General features: G+C 40.1%; 1 protein-coding gene across 25 annotated transcripts in view; it reads left to right on the top strand.

The window, feature by feature from the left end:
- DTNA (dystrobrevin alpha) overlaps nucleotides 1–21,384 on the top strand; it is a 185,145-nt gene that overhangs the window by 141,441 nt on the left and 22,320 nt on the right. For 12 of the 25 annotated variants that reach the window (XM_079982632.1, XM_079982643.1, XM_079982653.1 and 9 more), the window contains 6 exons: nucleotides 2,702–2,782; nucleotides 5,670–5,759; nucleotides 10,672–10,749; nucleotides 11,984–12,076; nucleotides 18,066–18,153; nucleotides 20,628–20,734. In XM_079982632.1, the coding sequence (XP_079838758.1) occupies nucleotides 2,702–2,782; nucleotides 5,670–5,759; nucleotides 10,672–10,749; nucleotides 11,984–12,076; nucleotides 18,066–18,153; nucleotides 20,628–20,734 (537 nt within the window). The remainder of the gene's footprint in view (nucleotides 1–2,701; nucleotides 2,783–5,669; nucleotides 5,760–10,671; nucleotides 10,750–11,983; nucleotides 12,077–18,065; nucleotides 18,154–20,627; nucleotides 20,735–21,384) is intronic. The other 13 variants (XM_079982651.1, XM_079982633.1, XM_079982647.1 and 10 more) reach the window with 5 other exon arrangements.

Here is a 21,384-nt window from a genome sequence, read left to right on the forward strand (position 1 = left end):
ACTGATTTTGATACACAGTTGAATATGGGAAACTCACCTGAGTTTCAAATGCAGTTCACTCCCCTGAGCATTAAAGGCTGCTTGCCATATAACATGGGGGAAGAGCAGGAGCAGATATAATCAGCTATTTCAACCCAGTTAACAGAGAGCGTACACATTTTTCAAATTCTAATCTGTACCAGCTGAATTTGAGAAAAGTGAATATTACAACTGGTAGCCATAGATATATTTACCTTGGGCAGAAGATATAGAAGCATGATTAGTCACACCAACAGGGTAAAGAACAGCTTCTGTCCGTGGGCTGTTAGGGTGCTGAATGAAAAGATAACAACAGGGCAACTGACTTTCGGGTTTGGTGGGTGTGCGTCAGTAAACAAGGGGAATTAAGACTAGAGAGCTGAGTGGGGGTGCTCGTGTAATCTCACTGTATACAAGTTGTACAAGTGACAATAAAGTATTTCAATTTCATTTCAATATATATAGCCTCTAAATAGTTTCAGTGTTCTGGACATAGGAATTTGCTAGAAATTCTGACAAAATAAATAACTTGTTATCTTATGGAGATAAACTTCAGTAGCCCTACATGCATGACCCATTCTCTTACCCCATCATGGGGCAACTTGTCAGAAGAGAGGGGCCGAGCCTGTAAGATGAGTATTAACTATGGCATAGATAGAATTTCCCTAACTTTGACACTTTCTAAAAATTAAATCTTTCAACTTAATTAATAGCTTCTTTTTATTTCATTTTTTGCTGCAAAAGAGATACCTGGTAAGTAAAGCATTACCCCTTAGTACATTTTTGATATGGTTGGAATTCTCATACGAATTATTGAGTATGCAATTTTATTTCTCAGGGGGGTTCTTTTTCTACCATCAACCTTTTTCCTGAAGTCTCTAGGAGATCCCATGACTAGAGAAAAGGGAGAAAGGGATCCAGATTTTGACTGGGCATCCTTCTTTCCATGCCTGCTTATTACTACTGTGAGAATACAAGACCCAATTATGGGTGGAGGAATAGGTGCCTGGGGACTGCAAGCCCATTACCATGAGGAAACAGTTGATGATAAATTGTAGGACATCACTGAAGATTTTTTTTGCAAGCTTGTACCTATGTATTCTAGGTGGTGAAGAACAGATCTCGTGAGATTTGCTGGAGCCAATCAGAAGCACTATTAAAACAGAATCAACATCACTCTGAGCAGTGAGCTGCAGGCTTAGCACCTTCTCTGGAATAGTGAAAGAGAAAGAATTTATATGGGAAACACTTTGACAGCCTTCCCTGACCTGGTGCCCTCTAAATGTTGCTAGACCCCCAACTCCCATCAACCCCAACCAACAAAGTGTTGATTTCTCTCGAGAACTACAAGAATTCCTTAGTTCCTGCTGGGATTTGCTATTCACAGGCAGGAGGAGCCAACAGTGACAGCTTACTGCTTTCCTCACACAGCTGGCTTTTGCATATTTGGCACATATGCACCGCATACAGGACCTGTTTCTGCATGCAGGTTGCATTGTCTGCAACAGAGCATTTGATATTATATTGCTGAAATGCAAATATTTGGGGTTGAGATGTCCTCTGTCAGAGGGCCCAAGTACAGAACAATACACAACCTGTGTTGCAGTCACTGTGTACATTTATACCATGAAATAACCTAAAGTTCCTCATCATCATAAGAATCATAGTACAATTCCTTTCTGAACCTTCTAAACAGCAAATGAAGGATAAGTCTTTTACAAAACTCCTGTTTTATGTGTCTTAGTCAACTCCGCGTGATACTTGTATATTTCAAATTCCCCTTCATTGCTACTTGAACATAACACCTTCAGGCTTAAGGAAAAACTGACTCCTCATCATAAATGTGTTATTGAATAAGTGGATTCTGTTTGGTTCTTTCCATTTGTAATCTCTAGTGGGCTGATGTTCCATGTTAACATGTGATGACTTTAAAAATTCAAATAATGTCTACACTCTGAATCTGGAGTTGTTGTGTGAATTCTGCACCAAGTGGATCCCCTGGTTTTCACCATGGCAAACATACTAAAGGAAGTGTTTGTTGTGGCATTGTGAAAATGTAAGTTCATACAGCTGTTACATATGAAGGACTCCGTACACAGAAGCTTCCACACAATTTAGGTTTAAAGCAGCCACTATGTGGCCATCTAAATTGAGATTTTTTGTTGTTAGAAATGGAAATTGAGACATTTGAGTCAGAGAGGGCTCTCAAAAAAGGGACTGTGTGCTTCTTTGGGGGAAAAAATCTTAGAATATTAAACCAACAAGAAGTCAAACACTACAGTTTGAAGGCTGTTGAAACAATTCTACATCAATTCTCCTTTATGAACTGCTTCCATTAGCTTTGCAAAAATACAACACAGTCAATGATTTTACTGAAGCAGGATAGAGCAAGCAAATTGCACACAGAATACTTAAGAATCTAAAAAAAATGTTTTTCTAACACTCAGATCTGTTACTTCATGTAAAAGTTAAGTGCAAGTGTTTACTCAGGAGTAAGTCCCAGTTCAATGGGGATCATTCCCAGTGTGTTCAGGATTGTAGCCTTTATTTTTTAAAATATAGATTTAGAGTACAAAAATAGAATATTCCAGCTTCTTATTGACTAAATGTATTTGTGGGTGTTGAGCTTCTGTATTTGATGCACATGATAAACAATATACTTCTTAACTGTTTTTTTGTCAAGGCCTCCCAGACCAGTCACCAGCATGAATGACACATTGTTCTCCCACTCTGTTCCCTCAGGAAGCCCTTTCACAAACAGAAGGTGAGTCCTCTTCCTGATATGTTTTCAAATAAGAGTTCTCAAATACCTGTTTTATTGTATACCTTCTTCTCAAACTTCATGAAAGCAGTAATGGAAAACAGGCATAGAATGCTCACTATCTTCATTGTTTTAAACTGAGAAACTAAACTTATTTGTTACATTAAAATCTCCACTTTTCTTCCAACTCTGCTTTGTTTCATCAGGTTCGCTACATCCTGTGCTTTCAAACCATGCCCTGGGTTCAGAGATGCACGTGAATACAGGGACATAACATCTCCACTCCAAATCACTGATTTGTTGGAGGCAGAATGAGCAACAACCTCAATAACTCCTTTTTTTTCTCCCTCCTCCTCTCACAATCCTCCCTTGGTTATTAAGCCAGTTTTCTGTGACTAACAAACTAAGAAACAGCAATTTAAGTATTCTATACAAACCAGGATTGTAAACCATAGTTGGATCCTAGTTTGCAATCCTGGTTTGTAGGGAACACTTAAATCAGTCTCCTGGCTTGGAAATCACAGGGAAACTGTGATATAACAAACCAAGAAGTTACCTCTGAAGATGAGTATACAAGATGAGGAAAGATGAGTCATTGAGCTTGCTATTCATTCTCCAACATAGCATTGTTTGTTGAAATTGAAGCATTGAGTTTGATCCATAGAGTTGCTCGTTTAGGTGCTTTTTTCCTTTTTTATTTTTTTGTTCTAGTGACGCAGAATTAGGGATGTTTGGGGAACTCAGTCTTTGCAAATTCAGATATGAACTGACCTGATCCACACTTCCTGGACTAATGTGCAGATGAAAATATAGCTACCCATTGCATTTAGCAGGTCTTGACAAACAAACGATCATGTATGTTTTAAAATGCATGTTTTAAGAGGAAATACATTTTAAAATACATATTTAAATGTGATTTTTGTGTGCGTGCATGCAGATTTCTTTTATTTTTTAAAAAATCACAGATTAATGTGGAAATGGGCTGCAATGCATCTACAGGTAAACCCATGCAAAAATTACATGGACCAGAGAGAGAATGATCCGTTCATCTCTAATCAATCCAAGTCAACTGTGACCATAGAGTTTAGCAGTAGGACTGGTTTGAGAAGCATGGCCACAGTATGGAACGGGTTGGGATGCAATCCATAATCAGTTTAATCCAGAGGGTTGAAGCTTCCACAAGATACATCTGAAAGTATCCTTAGAAGCAGACTGTAGGCACATAAATACCAAGGAACAGATGAGGACCTGCTGCCAAGTTGTTCTGATAAGAAAAAACACACACAATGATTTAAGGATTCTATGTAAGCTGAATCCTGGCAAACACCCACTTATTTTGTGTTTTTTGATAGCTTGCCACTGAGATGGTTTAAGTCACCCTTCACAATTCCTTTTATTGCCCCTCTAACCTGTCATTTGCTCTTTTGGAGCAGGGCTTGCTCAGTCCCTTCCACTTCACTGTCTTTTTCACAATTTGCTCCCTCCTTGCTGCTCTTGCTTCTTTTCTCATACTCTATTCTAACTTTTCAATCACTCACTATCCTCCTACGGCCTTTAATTGCATCCACTTCTTTGCCTCTAGCCTCCCCCTCTTTCCCCCTAACCAGTGTTTTTTTCTTTCTCTGCACTGCTTCACTTATACTCCTTTCTGGCTGTGTCTCAATTTCTCTGACCATCTCTCCTCACTTTCCCTCCTTCAGACCTTCTGCTTCTGTTGTATCCATTCTGCATTTATTAAGCTGCAGGTTAGATGTCTCCATGCCTTACAGAGCATTGCTCTGCCCCACCCCAGGGGCAGACTTTGATAATATAATGCCCTCGGCATGAACAAAATTGGGCACATCCCCCAAATATGTCTTATTTTCACAATAATTCATTTTGGCACAGTTGCTTTTTAATGGATCGATACGGTGGTATTATTATTTATTTATTTATTTATTTATTTATTTATTTATTTTGTGCCCCCTCAGCTCAGTGCCCTGTGTGGGCGAAGCACTTGCACTACCCTAAATCCAGTGCTGCCTACCTAATATGATCCACCTGGCTTGCCTCCCTGATAGCAGGGCAATATGTTTGCCATCCTTTGTGTATTTAAGTAAAGGAAGATTCCAAGATGTTTGCTGAAATGGCTTGCTGGGCAGGATTGAGCCTCTATGCTAGCTTCCAAGTAGGTTGGCCACTATTGCTTCCCGGAAAAGGAACAGTGACAGGGAGGTTGGCCCAATGCACTGGCAGGAGCACTGGATTGGCTCTGCCTGAGTGTTTGCCCTGTGCCAACCTCCCTCCCACTCACCACTCTCCATCCGAATAAGCAACAGCAACCCACTTGGCCAGAAATCCAGCATAGCAGCTTTGCCTCACCTGGTAAGCTGTTTCTCAATGTTTGTATGCAAAGGTTGATTGTACTCCATGTTCAGGTACTATGAATTGGGCATGGATGAAATAAGAACTTACTAGGTGCAAGGAGGCTTATTACCTGAATATTGAGGTTCAGTCCCCTTTATTGCCAGCCAAGTTTTTTTATCCATGTCAACTGTTGTCCTATTCTGTGATGGATCCCAGAGGTCACTTGTCTACATTTCCTTTGAACCTTATGTTTGTTTCCCTCTCCCAGTGACATCTCAGTGAATTAATGTGCAGTTTGATCCAATCATGGTGGGGTGTTTTGTGTGTGTGTGTGTGTGTGTGTGTGAGTGTGTGTGTGTGTGTGTGTGTGTGTGTTTTGCTTCCAGTCCTTATTAATTTGAAATCTTCATTCGTTCATTCATTCATTTATGTCAGTATACTATCCACTTTGGCTGTAAACTAAATGCTTTCCCCACCAAACGTATCCCCATGTATTTCTGTTTGCACAGACTGTTAATGAGATTTCATTGTTTGAATCATTCAGGTTACATGAGGGTATAAATGTAGCCAGTCCTGTGGCTGATGAGCACTCTCTTATAAAGCTGTATGTAAATCAGCTTCACAACAATTTACGGTCAGTATAAGAAGAGCACTAAACTACTAACTGATGTAGTTCTGTAGCTAGTACATTAAAATCAGTACATTAATATATTAGTCATTTTTCAGAAGTACTAATGGGGGTTGTTTTTTAGACAAAGGAATACTGTGGTTTTAATGAGACTTCAAATGGATCTCATGCTGAGCTTGAACCGTCCTTTTATCTTGCATTTTGCACAGGGCAAGTATTTAAATGAATAACATGCACTTGCCACAGTTTAACCCTTAGGTCTGCTGACCTGTCTAGTTTAATTTTAGTGCCTTTCCTCCAAAACGCAGCTCAAAAAGAAGCTACATAATCCTCACAAAGGCACACCAATTCACACAGGGATGCAGCTTCCCACATATAGTTGAGGTTGGCTTGGCAAACCAGTTACAGAGTGGGCAATGTTAAATTATGTACAATCAGCACAGCTGTGAGTGATGCCTCTCAGTGTCCCTAATAGCCAAGTGGACCCACTAAGGACTACAGAGGGTTAAAGTAGAAGTCGTTTTGATGGTGTGTTCGAGTTCTGTGCTTGGGATTCCCCATACATTTTTCTTTACAAAAGCAACTGCAGTGGCTCTGATCCAGACTGACAGCATGGGGATAGGATTTAACCTTTTCATCTGGTGCTGTTTCCCTGCTGAAATATATCACACACACACTGCAGCTTGCCACTGATGCTGCCATTTGTGAAGAGACATTGAAATATACTGTAAACATTTAAGTAGATGGTTAGTTGTGCAGAAGTCTTATTTTAACATAAAACTTGGAAATCTACAAAACCTGCTTTTTATCTCAGCAGTCCTGGGTGTTTCTTGAATGTTATTACATATATTCTGTTGTTTGTGACCCTGACTTACTAAGAAGGTAACAAAACAATATAGTAAAATAGCAGCATCAGCATCTTTTATGTTATAGTAGTGAAGAAAGTCTCGCAGTAAGTGTGAAATGCCTGTATAAAATCAATGCATTTAATATCACTTGAGTTCACTGTACACCACATATCTCTTGCTCTTTGTTCACTGTGGACATTATATTTTAGAGGAGCTGTACTCTTTGACAATAATTTACTATCCAGTGTAATGAAATCTAATAGTCTATGTTGCTCTTTCACTTTACTTCCTATAAATATTTTTCCCATGGAATTCTAGTGTATAGCACTGATTCATACATTCATCAGTGATGCTCAAATAACATGGTGCTCAAATAACTTCCACATAAATATTCTTGTGTTGCCCCTATTTGTATGGTGAAACTACCTGTTCTTCATCCCCTACTTGTGGGCTTCACAGAAGCACCTGATTGGCCTGATTGGTTAAAACATGTTGACTAGATGGACCTGTTGGTTTCCTCCAACAGGGCTAAGTTTATGTTCTTAGTCACGTATATGCAATTTTGGAGGTCTAGGAACAAGCATAAAAAACTGCATGCATGAACCATGCCTATCTTGATTTTTCACATACTTAATTAAAGCCAGTAAGTCCACAGGGAATTTTTACAAGTGATGTCAAGAGCAAATTTTATCACTTGTGAATTACTGTGACATAGATATTGAGCTGTAAACTCACTTTAAATTGGGCCAAGGGCTCAGAATACGAATATAGATGTGAATTTTAAATGTTTGATGCACTGTTTTGTTTATATGTGAACGGGCACAATTGTGAATGGAAATTTTAGTGCCAATTCTGTGCTCTTAGGTTAGAAGTGGAGAAATTATATAATGATGCAAATGTTCAGAAAGTAACTTTGTAGCATCTATGCAGAGATGTGAAATTTTAATGATGGTTTCTGCATGCCATGTACAAACACCCCTATTCTGAACACTGGATGTTAGACTCAAAGTTACTTTGTTAAACCCCTGGGTCCTTTTTCTGGGACAGGATTATTATTATTTTTAAAGCATGATATTTTCTCTCCTGGTAAAAGCAACTAAGAGGTTACTGGTCAAAATGTTTAGAAACAAGCTTGGACAAGGACCATAAATGATCCAGTTAAGTGTGAGTGTTAGACTCATTTCAGAAAATGGTAGATGTCACACTCTTTCTGTTAGATAGCTAAAAGCATACTCATGCCATTTTTATAACTGAACAACTAAAACCAAACTGTTACGTCAAACTGATATAAAATGTAAGTTAAGATAGGAAGAAGTGAATGTGTGCGCACACAATAAATTGTCAGTCTTCAAAGTAATGGAATATCATCCTACACTTCCATTAATATATTATGGACATGATCTAATTGTGAAACTAACCCCATGAGCCCAATGAGTCTTTAAACGTGGTTTTTTCCTGAGCAGGAGTTGCCTATGTCACATAACTGAGGAGACTTTTATCGTGGCTAGTCTTATCCTCTGGTCATTACTACCATTTTGTGGGACTGAATTCCATATCTGAACTGTATTTGTCTGTACTGACATTCCAATTCACCTTTACTGGATTGCATGGGTTCTAGAACAATGAGAGAGAGGGAAATAAATCTTGCTATCCATACTTTGAATACTTATATACTCCTCTACAATGCCCACTCTGTTTCCAGACTAAAAAATTTCAGGTGTTGTAAAGTTTCCTCTTTCCAGTCCTGTGATCATTTGCCCTTTTCTGTACCTTTTCCACCTGTACAATATCATTTTTGAGGTAGCATTTGTATAGTCCATATCAGCTAATGCAATGCTAGGCTAGCTCCCAAGCCTTATTATTAAAAGAGAAAGTGATAATAGCGTCTTCTGGGCCTGGGATAGGGAGCCTTAGTATGTCCCTTATTGTGTTAATGTTGGAATTATGCCTTGTTTAACTAGGTTGAAACAAGATTTCTCTTCCATAGCTTAGCTACTGCCTTCTATTAATATCAAAGTATGTTTTTAAAAAACACACCCTTTTTCAGGGCATGTTTGCGACTGAGAAAAGATTTCACTGATACAGTGCTAGCACAAATATTTGTAAGGAAGCAAGATCACTCACAGTCTGAGAAGTCTAGAACAGGTGGTGATTTTTCTCACCTTCATAGGAATATGGCATCATTTTGATTTGCTATGTTACTTAAATACTGCCTCTCTTTGCACTTTTATTCAGTTAGTTGATGAAAAATGAATGTCAACATACAAGTTACATGATATAGCTGAGAGCTGAGATGAAATCTCTCAGAACATATTTTTCTGAAATGATTTCTGGGACATTTCTTTTTCTCACCTAACTAGAAAAAGCATAACAGCTCAGGAGAATTTTACCTAAATATTCTCAGCACTTTTTTGTGTCTGGTGGTTGCTGTCTACCTGCTTCCCTTGTCCTTGCCCCCACCATACAATGCACCAGAAAAATATACTAGTTCCAGTGCATTACAGAGAGTGCGAAATAGATAGCCTATTTGTACACAGCTGTAGATAATCACCATGTTGGAGAGTTTTTTGCTTGCTTGGGGGATTCCCCCACCTGCATTCTACAATGGTATGAATGCACCACATTGACACAGAGATCTGTGCATGCATGGTAAGGGCACCCATGCTGCAAAAGCCTGTGTCACCCACAAGATAAGTAGAACTGGAGACTGGAATCTGTTTCAGATTCTAGAAGCATGAAAGAAAGTCCACAGATTGATAACTTTTCTGAAGTGGTACTGAGTGGTGAACATAACCAGGAACAAACACTGTATCATTTGTAACCTGACGTGTTCACCAGGATCCTGTGGCCTAGATACAGATATGCCCCCCCCCCCAATGTGCATATGAAGTGCTGCTCGTCTACTGAAATTTGAAGACTTACATTGTGTGTGTGGAACAATTCTCCTTTACATAGAACATTCCCAGTATTAAAAAGAATAGCATATTCCCTTGCACTCATGGAGTTCCAGTTGAACAATGGAATGCCACAGTTTTTCATATAATTCCCACTATGTGAAGCAGATATCACTGATTTCATGGGAAACTGCTTCCAAATTAGTGTGCTAAAATATTCTCTTCTAAGCCATCCATTTCAATGGAACCCAAACAGACTTCAGTCCCCATACTTTAGTAAGTAAAGGGTTCTCCTCCATTATACCACAACTACTTTAATCGCCTCTTATACGATGTTGTAAATGGAGAAATCCATTCCTCTACATGGCACACAGCCCTTTGGCTATAATATGTATCTTATTTATAATAGCTGGCATGAAAAGATTGCTATGGAATAGAGAAATCGGAATGGAAAACCTGGAGCTGAAAAGAAAGTATTTATGCCGTGTTTCAGAATTGCATCAAGAAATGTTGTTGTGGTTCTGTATATATTTAAACATAAAAATGCAAACGTAAAAGAATATAGTAACGAATAAGCATGGTAGAGCACTATATAAGATCGTAATACTTTCCTATGTTTAAATCAGAGGTCATTTTAAAAATATTTGTTCAATGTGAACATTTTCTTGGAGATCATCCATAATGGGGAGAATATCCTTCTATAATGGCAAAGAGAAGAACTGTGTCTTAACTTCATCCCCACCCTGCCTTGCTGAAATGCTACCCTAGAAAATGCTTTCTAAAGAGTTGGCAGCATAAAGTCTCACTCCACACAGTACGTGGCTTGCAGCTTAACAAGTTAAGGCTGCAAACCTAAATGTACCTTCCTAAGCTCCAATGAGCTTGGTGGATTTTATTTTCAAGTGGATATGAGTAGGATTGCAATTTAAATAGGGTTTTAGAAACCATTTTGGCAGAAGCTTATGATGTATCAGCTTCCTCTAAAATGTTTATAAATCAAAGAAGTAGACTTGTAGAAAATCACCATTCTGTTTTGTACAAATCTGATAATCCATTTTAGATTTTTAGAGCAATTTTAGCATTATCTGTTATTTAAATCACTTACCTATGTTGTAGAGTTCAGTGGATTTCAGCCTTCATGGTTTACTGTCTTAGTTGTCCTGTCTCATTAACTAGCTCTCCTTACAAGAATAATGAAGTAGAGCAGAACAAATTGCTGGCTAGGGCTGCTCCAGCTTTTTTGAAAGGCAAAGGGTAAGTTTTAAAAAGTGCATAAGTAGCTTGCACTAACACAACTAAAGCAAATTCCTTCTCCTCTGATTATACTGTGCATTCCACAAAACATATCAATGGCAGAATTTTAATTTCCTCATAATTTATCTGCCAGCTGGATTAAGCACAAATAAACAGAGGCATATGAAATATAGTAGCACACGAGGTCTTGCTATGACATCTTAAACTACAGGTAATTCTACATTTTGATGTAGATTTGTGTATGCTTAGTTAAATTTTGCACTTCACTCCTAAGAGCCAATCTATACAGATCGACCAATAATGGAGTGCACAGTTCGTAGGACTGTAGCATTTCATTCTGTATTGGGGAAATCGGGTGTTGTAGCTGCTTGGGCGCCTGGGGTGGTATGAGCTGCCCACAGGGCAGGGCGAGCGGAGCTTTCATGGAGGCCGCCTCCCCCTCAGCTGTAGGGCAGATGCAAGCCTCAGGTTGCTGTTTCAGGCAGCTTGGAGCCTGCAGGCACCCGAGCCACCACATCACTCCCAGGAGAGACATGTGGCTTGCGCTGTAAGTGCCGCCGCCACAGTGTGGTGCCCGGTGCGCCCCCACCCACCAAGCTATGCCTCTGGTGGAAATCACATGTTTGTTTGACCCCCTTGCATCAAAACATACCCAGCCACAAAAACCTTGCACATTGTGTGAGAGTGTTCTAGCCTAACCACTAGTTTGCTAGGTCCAAAAAAACATTTTGCATGGGCAAGCGTTCTGACATGAAGTCTTCTACATATCATTTGAAATGGTTCGTTCTAAGAACTGTGTCACGTGGTTGTTGGTTTGTTTCTTTTTGCATGTGTAGATTGGCTCGCCTGACTGATGTCAGCTGAATTCCCCTTTAAAATAAGTTTGCTTAGTATTTGAGCTAAAGGTTGGCAATTTCTTATATTCTGAGTTATGCTTCATTGTAGCACTAATCCAAGGCCAGATCCTGCATGGTCCTTGAGCATCTCTGCTGCTTTAGTTTTTGTAGGTGCTGATATTCTTGTCTTGCAGGCCCACTTTCTTAATATCTCTAAGTTCTACCTTGATTGGATGGAATTGATAACCATTTCAACACTTGTTTTATGAAGAGAGAAAAAATACATTTGACTGCTCATTTACAAATTCCCATTTCACACTCTTACTTGCTCCTGCTTTCTCTGTTTATTTCTCTTTGTCTGTCCGGACTATACCCTTTTCCCCCCAACCCTGTTTCAGGTTACAGTATAGCCTCGATGTTGCAGACAGGCTGGCTGATGAACATGTTCTCATTGGGTTGTATGTCAACATGCTCCAGAACAACCCCTCACGGTTAGTGCAGGCTGGGCACCTTGGTGGGGAACTTTAGAGACGAATCCAGGCCATTACAGAATGCAACTCCTCAAAGGACTGCGCAGAAACTAAACTGACTGGCCTGGTCCTCATTCTATTGGATTTCAGCAGTGTTAAATATTACAAACAGTAGAATCACTACCATGCACATTGATTTGTGTTAGTCTCTAAAAGGCAATCATTAGTGTGCTTATCAATATTATACATACTCTGACCCATTTATCCTACTAACTGATCAACTGGGTGACAATCTACATGAGCCACCACAGAACTGCTGCATATGTAAGGAATATTCTGAAGTTTCTTTTTGTGTGAAATCTGTATGAAAATTCTCGCATCCAGTTGTCAAAGGCAAATGATTTCACTGAAAACACACACATCACCACCACTCTTCAGTTCACATAAAGTGTATGTTCATCATTACATATTGATCTACAACTTTCTTATATGGAAGTGACATCTGAACGCCTTGATGAATAGGCAGCATTAAATCCAAATACAGTAATCAGCATAATTAGGTGTTTTTTCAGATTGTACTGTTGGCAGTGGTTGTTACTAATAATTGTTTCTTTTGTGCTTTTAATGTGCATATTGCTTTCCTGGCTTTATGCTGTTTATACCTAAAACAGTCGTTTCAGATAAAGACAGTTACTTATCCAAGCATCCAAGGGGTTCGTGGCTAAGCAGAAATTTCATCTCAAATCCCTCAGGTCCAGCACCCTATCAGTTAGTCCATGCTAGAGTATGTAGGACAGAATGCACAGATTCAAGTATTCTTTGGAGTATTTTTCCAAGTGAAGAAATACAATGGTTGAATAAGAGGACTTTTTATTTGCCTGCTCTGTTGCCACTGTAGAGCTGTACATTAGACTGATCTCAAAAGCAGTTGATAAAAGGTTGGTTGAAAGCATGCGGTGGTCCACCCTATAGTGTCTACAGAATAATGAAGGCTGGGCATCACATTCATGAAGTATTTAAGGTATGGGATCATGACTGAAACTTGGATTCTGTAAAACACAGCAGTATTTAACAGGACATCTTTTTCCATGTAAGACTGAAAAGCTCCCTGTGTTGTGACATGTGAATATATCCTTTTGCATGGTTAGATAACTGATGGCTATTTTCTGAACAGAGTGTTCTGGTATAATAAGCCACCCTTCTCTGTCTATGCTTCTTGCTAGCTATAGCCATTTACTTGTCAATTGTTTTTTTTATCAGTCAAATTGAGGCCCATTCCTTTTTGTATACACTTGCTAGATGGAGCTGATGTAGTTTGAGTCCACATGCTCAGTGCGCAGAAGAAACTGTGTGCCATGATAAACCCTTAAATTGAATGCTTTTGAAGGTTTGGATGGGTAAAGAAACAATGAAATGTGTAGTGCAAAACATATGATTATTGACATTCAAAGATTTCAGTATTAAAGTACTTGATTGAAAAGAGCACCAGTCATTCCCATTATATTAACAGGCAAAATTAGCTAACAGACTTAACCATGTATTACATAATGCTTTGTGGTAAGGAGTGGAGAAGTGCATAGTTCTGAATATTTAAGAGCTCAGGCAATATGTTATTCCTGAGCATTATATAATTTTTATAGACTGGCATCAGTCCTGATACTGTCCCTCTGCTAATGTCTGTGGTTATGCATTTAATTGGTAAGTGCATTCTGGCCATAAAGTTTTTGTACAGCAGGCCACAAAGTTCCCAGCTCTAACTAATAATGGTCTGCCGCTTGCAGTCTAAGGAAGCAAAACCACTGTTCACTATGTCCACTGATACTAGGACCAGAAGCAATTTATTTGAAATTGCAAAGCGACAAACTTAGATAAAGGTTTAGGGCAACTTTTCATAACAAGTAATGGAGCATGCAGAGTAGAGACAATTGGGAATCTTCCATTGCCATTTGAATGCAAGCCACGGCTTTATCCAATACAGGTCTGATTGCTATTCAGTGTGGTAGCAAATGATCACATGTAGCAGCAATGACTGATACTGCCACAGTGCATGTGGTCCATTTCCAAAAGCCATTATCATCCTAATGAAATACTAACACTAAAAAACAAAAAAATCTTCAAATAAAGCAAAACAGCGTATCTTTACAGATGCTAACATAACATTAGTTCTGAACTCTACATACTGTACAGCCTCATCCAGATGGTCTGGGAGGCATCAGTGATATTGAATGGATTGCTAGCTGCCCTAGCCTGCTGTTGTATGTTTAATGCACAGAATTTCTGAAACTTTCATGGCATGGAAATAATATCACTTGCTAATCTTGGTGCATCAACCTTCTGCTAAGAGACGTATTTACAGCAGCCAGTTGAAAAGTTGACAACTCCAAGGATAAAAGGTAAAGGTACCCCTGCCCGTACGGGCCAGTCTTGACAGACTCTGGGGTTGTGCGCCCATCTCACTTAAGAGGCCAGGGGCCAGCGCTGTCCGGAGACACTTCCGGGTCACGTGGCCAGCGTGACATCGCTGCTCTGGCGAGCCAGAGCCACACACGGAAATGCCGTTTACCTTCCCGCTGGTAAGCGGTCCCTATTTATCTACTTGCACCCGGAGGTGCTTTCGAACTGCTAGGTTGGCAGGCGCTGGGACCGAGCAGCGGGAGCGCACCCCGCCGCAGGGATTCGAACCGCCGACCTTTCGATCGGCAAGCCCTAGGTGCTGAGGCTTTAACCCACAGCGCCACCTGCGATACTCACAGTTAAATAGGAGTAACGTCCCCAGAGGGCTGCACTGACATGAGAGACATAAATGATTTCAATCAATCAAGATATTTGAATAGCCAAGATTGAGGCATGTTGGTTCCATAAACATTTTTTCTCATGCAAATTTCAAAAATGAAATGTACTTTTAACTTGCATTTATTTTTGGCATGTGGGGACGGGGAGTAATTTTCCTTCAAATCAGAGTGGCTTGTGTTTATTGGAGTGTGGATGTCTTTGTTTCCTTTCCCAGGCAAGTGTGATATGACTAATTTGTTTGAGCCATCTGAGTTGACTTCGGGTGAATTAGCACACTCTAGTAGTCTCAGAAAATCTATCAACTGAGAAATAGCTAGTGGTGTTGCCTTGCCCTTTCCCACTTAATATCATACAAGTATATATCAAAATAATACATAGAATTACTTTCTCCCACAAACTTGCAACCACAGTTGTCATGACAGCAAACAAGTGATGGAATTGTCACCTCTTGACTTGCCTAGAGGAGAGGATGTATAGGATTGTTCTGGTTTTCCATCCTATCTAATGACTTTTCCCATCCTATCTAATGACTTTTTCACTACGAGAAGGATTTGGGATACCCCTGGCCTTTCACAGCATATTTGGAAGCAGTTTTGCAACAACAGTCAGCTTCCACCCACCACCCACCCCCGCTTAGACACATTTCCTATTGGAAACCTTTACTTTCTCCCACAATTCAATAGGCACGATTAGGCATGCATGGATGATTTGGAAGGAAGGATCCTGTCTTCAGTGGTGACTGTGGTGCAGGTTCAGCCATTCTTCCTTATTTGTGACTAGCTGCTATCTACTCTTAATGGGAAAAAGTAGAATACTTTTCTTGGGGACAATCTTGCACCTCCTCCACCCTTCCCTTATCGCAGTTTGCACAATTCAAACCATGGCTTATTGGGAACAAGCAAATATGTGGGTTCCTAGAAAGAAGATCACAACCACATCACTCCTCCAGTTCTGCTGCACTGCTGTGAGCTAAGCCTTGATTTGGTTTAGTGTTACATTCAAACTTAGGCTTGATCTCCCCAAGGTTTGTTCTATGGCTTACTGCTCTTGATTTGTCACAAGCCTAACTCTGGATGTGCTGCTAGGCCAAACCTTGGCTTATCTTATAGCAGCGCAGCAGCAGTAGAACCAGAGGAGGATCAACATGGCCACTGTCTTCTCCCCAGAAACCCCATGTTTGCTTGTGTGTGCTGTGCCAGGATTTTGCTTAGCAGTGTGTGTGTGAACCAGGCCACTGTGGTCACAGTGTATCTGTACGTATAAGGACACAGACATGGGTTGCATCTCCAACAGTGTCGTTGTGGGCCCTTCATCCACTCTGCCTTGCCATGCTTATTTTCTTGAACACAATCTATTGAATTTTTAAACTTATCATATATTCCGGTGCTTAATTAAAAACTATGTGACTGAAAATTTTGCTTCCAATAAGTTGTTCTGAATGAAACACTTATCTTCACTCTTCCTCAAGTGTTGTTTCTTTCACATTTTTTGTTCAGTTTCAGTTTTTATACATGCACCATTTAAGCAGATGGTTTTTACTGAAGGATGAATCCATTCTCATGGGGGTGTGGGGGGGGGAGAGAGAGAGTCTGTAGCAAGACAATCTAAACCATACACAGAATTCCCAGGGGTCTCTTACCTTGCATTTAGAAAACAGTGTGTTGTAATGTAGAAGATAAAATTTGCAGAACTTTGCCTCATCCCAGATTCAAAGAGAAATCTTGCGTTATCAACAAAGCTGAAGCATTTAAATACATCAAAAAGTTTCATATGAAGGAAAATCTCATACAAATACATGCCCATATGCCTCATAACTGTATTAATTTTTAATTGGAGTAGTCCTGGTTAAAGAATTGTTATTGACATTAAAACCAGCATGCTTTACTTCATTTAATCAGTAGTTTAGGCTGCAGTTCTAAACACACCAGGGAGTCGGTCACATTAGAGTGGGACTTGCCTCTGACTAAACATTCATGACTTTGCACTGCTAATTCAACTTAAAGCTATGCAACACAATTCTGTTTAGCAGGAAGTCAGTCCTACAGTGCTCAGTGGGGCTTTCCCCCATGGAACAGAGCATAAAAACGGAGTCTTAGGCTGTAATCCTATACTCATTTACCATGGCATAAGCATCACTGAGCTCAGTGGGACTGACTTCTGAGCAGTCAATAACCATTAATAAATTATAATAAAAAGAGGAGTGTCAACCAGTTTAATTTAAATTTAATCCATTTATTGACAATTCATCTATTAATTTATGTATCACTGAAGCATAATTATAGGTACTCTTTCATTACCGTAAAGACAGTGTGAGGAATCTTAAAATCTAATAAACTAGGGTTAAAATCCTGGGGTTGTAACTAAGGTTACATTTACCTAGGAGTAAGTCCCATTGAACTCAATGGGACTTACTTCTGAATAGATGTGCATAGAATTGTACTGTAATGTTACCACTCATTGTTAGGAATCGATATATTTAATTTTTTCTTCAACGTTCAATGTTACAGTAATATATTCGAATCACAGTAGCCTAAAAGAATAAGCAAATGTGCCTGTAGCTCCCTTTGGGAGATAGTTATAACATGTTCACGTAACATCAAACATGAAAGAAGATATTAAAGATATTTCATCTTCAAAATAAAAATATTTTGCCTTCAAAGATAAACCTTCCTGAAGGAGGAAAATAAGTTTACTTGATTCTTAGAAATTCAAAATAGCAAAGAGGCCATGCTGGAAACATAAGAAAAGCCCTGCCAAATCAGCTCCAGGTCCAGCATCCAGTTCCCTACCGTAGCCAGCCTCCTCTAGTATTTCCCATGGTGTTTAGAGGTATACTTGGGAGCTGCATTTAGGTGGAATGGTTTATAGCCACTGATAGACTTCTCCTCCATGAACTTTGTCAAATCGCCTTTGGAAGCTGCCTCTGTCAGCATGTATCACAGCATCTTTTAGCCATGAATTCCATAAGTTAATTGTGCAATATATGAAATGCTTCATTTTGTCTGGCCTGATTCAACTGCCAGGGAATTTCACAAAGTGATCTTGAGTTCTAGAGTTTCAAGAGAGAGTAATTTTCCTCTGTCCACATTCTCCACACGAGTCATAATTTTATTAACCTCTATTATGTAACCTTTTTTTATATAGGTTATGGAATATTTTCCTCTCAACCTATATATTAATGTCTCTCCCACTTTCCCTTGCCCTTCCCTCACAACAGTTTGCTCGACAGCCCAAACCGTCTAGATGAAGAGCACAGACTGATCGCAAGGTATGCAGCAAGACTGGCAGCTGAGACTACTTCATCAGTAAGTGGCTTTCATTAAGAGAAGGTGGTTTTGTTTTGTTTGAACTTGCTGAAATAAAAGGGTTGAGGAAAGCTACCACTATCCCCTGGGATAGGCTTGTTTACATAGGAGGAACTATCTCTAGCCATGCTGAAAGATTGATTGGCACAAGTCTAGAAGTCACTGCAATCTATAATAATAATAATAATAATAATAATAATAATAATTTATTTTTATACCCCGCCCATCTGGCTGGGTTTCCCCAGCCACTCTGGGCTGCTTCCAACAAAAGATTAAAAATACTTTAAAACATCGGTCATTAAAAACTTCCCTAAACAGGGCTGTCTTCAGATGTCTTCTAAATGTCAGATAGTTGTTTATGGCTTTGACATCTGATGGGAGGGTGTTCCTGGGGGGCGGGCAGCACTACCGAGAAGGCCCTCTGCCTGGTTCCCTGTAACTTTGCTTCTTGCAGTGAGGGAACCGCCAGAAGGCCCTCAGAGCTGGACCTCAGTGTCTGGGTTGAACGATGGGGGTGGAGCCACTCTTTCAGGTATACAGAACCAAGGCTGCTTAGGGCTTTAAAGGTGAGCACCAAAACTTTGAATTGTGCTCGGAAATGTACTGGGAGCCAATGTAGGTCTTTCAAGACTGGTGTTACGTGGTCTCGGCAGCCACTCCCAGTCACCATTCTAAAGGCACATGACTACTCAGAAGGAAGTCCTATTGAATTCAGTGGTGCCTGCTCCCAGCTGAGGTGTGTTAGGGTTGTCGCATTAAAGTTGAAGATTGGAAATACTGACATCTCTGTGAGCACACATGATTTCTGGCTGCTACCACAGCAAATGCTGAATCTCTGAGGCTGCTTTGGCAATACTGCAGGGGCAAAAGCAAAATCCAAGGCCTATCTGCCACATAAAACCCTTAGGACAAGAGGGTCCTTAGCGGCAGGTAGGGTTCCCCATCACCACTACTGTTCACTTTGTCCTTTCATCCTCCAAAACATATTCCTGCAAGTATCACAGGCAGAGAATGGGGTTTCTATTTCCAGGCCTTGGATTGCCTCAGAGAAATGATCCAGGTTTTGAGGGCTCAGGTCATTTCCAAGCTAATCCAAGGGGACTTTGGAAGAACTCAGTCATCCCTAAAATAGACCATGATTTCCAGTTAATGACAGACATTATTCCCCCATCCTTGCTGCATGTGCAGCACAGTTTCTCACTGTAAAAGCTACTTATCATGCTTGTCATACTGTGAGACTTGTCTCTGAAAATTATTACATGACAGTTAAAGGGGAAAAACTACTGCTGTAGAGAGAGTTCTCTTGCATCAGTGGAACAAAATATTGGCTAGTGCCACCAAGCAGAGGTTTTTCAAGAGATTTTTCAGAGATGTTGTGCCACCCAGTTGAGGACCTTCTCCATCTAGGAGAAGAAAGTGAGATTATGCTCATTATGACTTATTTGCTAAACACTTGGGACAGTAAAATCACTTGAATCCATAGCTACTTATGTGCAATTCTGATTAAAATACAGCCAGTGAATACATTCAGAGCATTAGTTAAATTTTGTTGGGTATGTTTCAAGTGCTGTGGCCTCAGGCCTCTGTGATGTTGTCATTCCCCAACTGACCCTGTTCAATAAAGCCAGGACTGCTTCAGCTGTGCTAGTATTCTATTGATAGTTAGCAAGTAATGAGCTTCTTCCCCCTCCCCTTGTTACTCATCTCAGTTGTCTTCAAAATGGGAGGGGAACAGCAAATTAATTATCACAGTACCTCACCAAGGCTGAGAGTGTGCAGTCTATAGCTTTGCCACTGGAGCACCAGCTGCAATGATGAAGGTGATGCCAATGGCCAAATATTATTCTGACGTTTTGATTACTGATTGTGTCGTAAACCAAGTAGTGCTTCTGTCATGAGGAGGAGCTGGGAGGGAGATTGATCACAAGGTCTTCTGAGGAAATTCTTAACAGATACTGTCAATTAACCAAGTAGTTATGAGAGAAGTGTGACTGGATGGAATGAAGGCCAAAATAATTTATGTGAGCCAGAAATCAGTTAATTGCTAGTCACTTTCAGTGCAGTGTCTCAGATGTATGTATTTGGTTCTTCCACCCAATATCACACCGTGGACTTTTGGTCACACAATTGGATTTCCCTTTCTTCTTCTTCTTTTCCTCAACCCTCCAGAGCACATTTTGTGGGTGTGCAGAAGGCTGCAGGGGGAAAGGGAATGATGGGGATTTCAGTTTTGTTTTTGTATTGTGTGGACCACCTTGAGTTTCTCTGAAAATCAGGCAGGGTATAATTTTTTGCAATTAATTTAAGTTGAATAAACACCTTTAGCCCCTATATTACACAAGCATTGCTGTACGATATCAGCCATATGGTTAATATGTGTATGAATACAAAAAGGACAAAAGATGGGCATGTCTATCTTTAAACAATATACTTTTATTTGCCATTGTTATTGACATGAACAACCTGTCTTCCAGCAACTGCAACAGCAACCACAACAGAGAGGTGCTCCAGATATCTCATTCTCTATTGATGCTAATAAGCAACAAAGACAGCTTATTGCAGAACTTGAAAATAAGAACAGGTAAGAGTCTGTTGTAACCTACCTCCAAGCTAAATGTATGTCTGCGGATAGAAACAAAATGTATCAAGTTTCAAGGCAGAGTTGACCAAAACTGTGGTGAATCTGTCATGAGGGAACCTATAGATGCAGTATAATACACTGGGGCCACTGTTAGTTTCTGGGTTTTGGATTTAATTTAATAAGCTATAAGACAATCTATACTTAAACAGTACCTCCTAGTTGCAGCATCTGAGCTTTCAGTTTTTCCATGGAGCAGATTTTGAGGCTGTGTGAAGAGGTACCTCTCTTTGGGATGGGGAGGGGGGAGGCATCTCAGAGACCAGGGGCAGCAGCAGAGGCTGCCTGGAGGACTCCTGGTGAGAGGAGAGGAGGCTGAGGGAACACTACACAAGGGAGGGTGTTTGAAAAAGGGTGAGAGGCTGCCAGCTCTGCAGGCAAGGGGTGACATAACTGGGCTCCTGAGCCCCACAGGGGTGCCACAGAAAGAATGTAGTTGGTCAAGGGAACCATGGACTCAAAAAAAATGAAAACCTTTGCCCTAGCACAACAAAAAAGAAGAAACAAACACTTTGTGGTTTGTTAAGTGATGGGGAAATGCATTGAAAAGTGTGAGATGAACAATTGTCTAATGAGAATACATATAAACACCC

The sequence above is a fragment of the Podarcis cretensis genome, assembly GCF_951804945.1.
Source record: "Podarcis cretensis genome assembly, chromosome: 7".
NCBI classification, from domain to species: domain Eukaryota; kingdom Metazoa; phylum Chordata; class Lepidosauria; order Squamata; family Lacertidae; genus Podarcis; species Podarcis cretensis.